This window comes from Teleopsis dalmanni, chromosome 2, assembly GCF_002237135.1.
Source record: "Teleopsis dalmanni isolate 2A chromosome 2, ASM223713v2, whole genome shotgun sequence".
In the NCBI taxonomy this organism is placed as follows: Eukaryota; Metazoa; Arthropoda; class Insecta; order Diptera; family Diopsidae; genus Teleopsis; species Teleopsis dalmanni.
The window spans coordinates 234,871,059-234,872,282 of record NC_051847.1 but is presented as its reverse complement, the minus strand read 5'-3'; the positions used below and the strand labels follow the sequence as shown (position 1 = coordinate 234,872,282).

General features: G+C 33.4%; 1 protein-coding gene across 1 annotated transcript in view; it reads left to right on the top strand.

Annotated features, from left to right (window-relative positions):
- Window positions 1-366, top strand: part of LOC119677004 — a 4,368-nt gene extending 4,002 nt beyond the window's left edge. Inside the window, exon 4 of the mRNA XM_038088269.1 lies at window positions 290-366. Coding sequence (XP_037944197.1) covers window positions 290-366 — 77 coding nt within the window. The remainder of the gene's footprint in view (window positions 1-289) is intronic.
- Window positions 367-1,224: the final 858 nt, after the last annotated feature.

Genomic DNA, 1,224 nt, shown 5'->3' with positions numbered 1-1,224 from the left:
ACATTTATGCATTGCCTTTGTCTCAAGAAGAAAACTATATGCATTATACTAATACGTGTGTGAAGAGCACCCCTGGTGTTACGCCTAAACGTCAGATAATCACGCTAAAAAGCATCTAGTGTAAAACTATAATTCAGATAAAAAATTGATAGAGGCAATGAATTTTTTTAATACAAAAATTTAATTATAGCGTAATATTTGTTTCGTTTCACTTTCAAAAACACTTAAAGACACATAAAACAATTATGTTTATGCAAAATTGCGTTTTTTTTTTTGGTTTCTGATTCAGTCCTGAGGGGCATTAACGCGTTTGTTATTTTATCACTTTACAGATTACCGGATAACCGAGTTACCGATCAACGTTGAAATATCCCTAGTATAAATTTTTTTATATATCTGTGCAGCTTTTTTCTTTTATCGTAGTGAAATCCAAAAATGATATAAACTTTTCCAAAATTTCACTCATCTTTCCTCTGCAGAAAGTTTTAACTCGGAGCACCAATCTTAAAACAAAAAAAAATATTATCAGATGCAAATCGATCGTTTTGAACTTATCGCACTGCATCAACAGTCGATTGAAAAGCAGATAATGAAGCGGAAATATGGCTGTCTGGGACATACCCTGGTTAACCGGTTAGTGAATTTGAACACTCAGCATTAGAATGAAACCCACAAAGTAGAAGGAATCGTGGACGGCCAAAAAGCACATGGAGATGATCGATAAACAGGGAGTTTAGAGCAGGGCTGTCCAGTCCACTGTACAGATTGGAGGGCCACAGAAACATATATAATACATACGTTCATAGTTGCTTTTGACAAAAATTAAAATACGGCTGTAATGTTAAACTCAGTTTTATTAATTTAAATTCATTTATTTGGTATACCATAAAAATAATAAAAAATAATGTAGTTTTACCAGTACACCAAAAGAAAATTTGGGTGAATGTAGTAGATTAAAAACATGTCGCGGGCCGCACAAACATTAGCCGCAGGCCGCATGTAGTCCGCGGGTCGTGCTTTGGACAGCCCTGGTTAAGAGCATTAACGAGTAATAGTGGTGTCTGGAAAGCATATGTGAATAGACTAAGTTCTGGAATTGTGATTGTAATTTATAGAACATGTCATAATAATATAATAATAAACTGAAGTCAACAGAAAAATAACGAATAGTTTTTCCTAAAACCGATGTTTAATATTATATATTAAATGTAAAGGCAATATAAT